This window comes from Acyrthosiphon pisum, chromosome X, assembly GCF_005508785.2.
Source record: "Acyrthosiphon pisum isolate AL4f chromosome X, pea_aphid_22Mar2018_4r6ur, whole genome shotgun sequence".
NCBI classification, from domain to species: domain Eukaryota; kingdom Metazoa; phylum Arthropoda; class Insecta; order Hemiptera; family Aphididae; genus Acyrthosiphon; species Acyrthosiphon pisum.
The window spans coordinates 33751215-33752673 of NC_042493.1; the positions used below are offsets into that span (position 1 = coordinate 33751215).

A 1459-nucleotide genomic window follows, 5' to 3' on the forward strand; every position below is an offset into this window, starting at 1 on the left:
TATACATAATGTCTCAGAAAAGATCAAATGAATCTGATGTATTCAATTTTAAGAAAAAAAAAATCGAGTCTAATGTTAGTATAAAGTATAATAATTAATACATTTTTATGCGGCAAAAAAATATAGATTAGCATAATTATTTATTTTTTAGGATGGTATTAAAACAACAAATGACATCCCTTTGCTGGATCGTACACAAGTTCACAACCCTAATAATTTGAAAAAAATACAAGTACAGTGAATAATTTTAAATTATTTATTAGTTATTATTTATTGATATAATCAAAATCAATATTAGCTGTTAATGGCTTTGCTGTTTTTATATCTTTTGTATCGTTTAAATATTGTTTTTAGTCTTTATTAATGTCTGCTTTGACTGAAAATTAAATTTACAAGAATTATATTGCTTGTTTCATAATGGTTCGAACGCTGAAAAAGTCTGAAATTTTCGATTGTTTAAAACACATTTGGATACCTCCACTTAGTTTTAGTTTTCCGGAAAACATAGAAGGCAAACAAAAAAGAAAACTTCAGTATAAATATTTAACACAATATTCTTGGATAGCATATAGTCATATATATAAAGGCGCCTACTGTAAATTTTGCGTAATGTTTGCTTCCTCTGGTGGTGGAATAGGTAGACAGGTAAATGAGTCTTTACAAATTTAACCTAAATACCTTATGTATTGTACTTTCTTTGTTAAAATACAATATATTAACCAAACTTAAAATATAATTTCAGAATATGGGTAAATTAGTAACTCCGCCTATGTTGAATGATACTTAATATTACTTTCAACACCATGTGCTCTATATAGGTATATCATCATTGGTATGGTTGTTGTGAGCTGTAACAGTAGATGTAGCTGGGTCAATTGTCTTTTCTTTTTTTAATAGCCACTTATGAAATATTAATATTTAATACTGCAATATTTAATTTTTTAGAACCACTAATTAATAAAGTATAAACGTAAATAGATTGAATATTAATTAAAATAAAATATTGAGTCAAAGATCGTAGTTAACTGATAGATATTAGTTTTATTATAGACTTATACACTTTACATAATATTACATATAATTTACATAATACTATACTGTATACTTAATCGATGGTTTTATATTGTAATTACAATTCTTAAAAGGTGGGCAAGTGGGGTCGCTCTGCTATAAATAGTTGCAATAGTTTTATATTATACTGTTAAAATAATTCATAAAACAAAATCCACTCGACGTCGTTATCGCTGTTTTTGTCGATTTCATAATTGACTATTATTTCAGTAATAGATATCGAGGCCTAGCTATGATAAAATTGCAGTTATCAACGATAATTTTGTAGACTTGTCGTGCTATATAATTTATTATTCGTACCGTCGGCAGTTTGCCGAAAATCTCTTATCACAACAATTTTCCCAAAACAAAATACCAATATAAAAAAGATTTTTGTTTGGTGGGGTGG

General features: G+C 26.7%; 1 protein-coding gene across 1 annotated transcript in view; it reads right to left on the reverse strand.

Moving 5' to 3' along the window:
• Window positions 1–360: 360 nt before the first annotated feature.
• LOC115033096 overlaps window positions 361–1459 on the reverse strand; it is a 78270-nt gene continuing 77171 nt past the window's right edge. The window contains exon 5 of the mRNA XM_029485087.1: window positions 361–376. Within this exon, the coding sequence (XP_029340947.1) occupies window positions 361–376 (16 nt within the window). The remainder of the gene's footprint in view (window positions 377–1459) is intronic.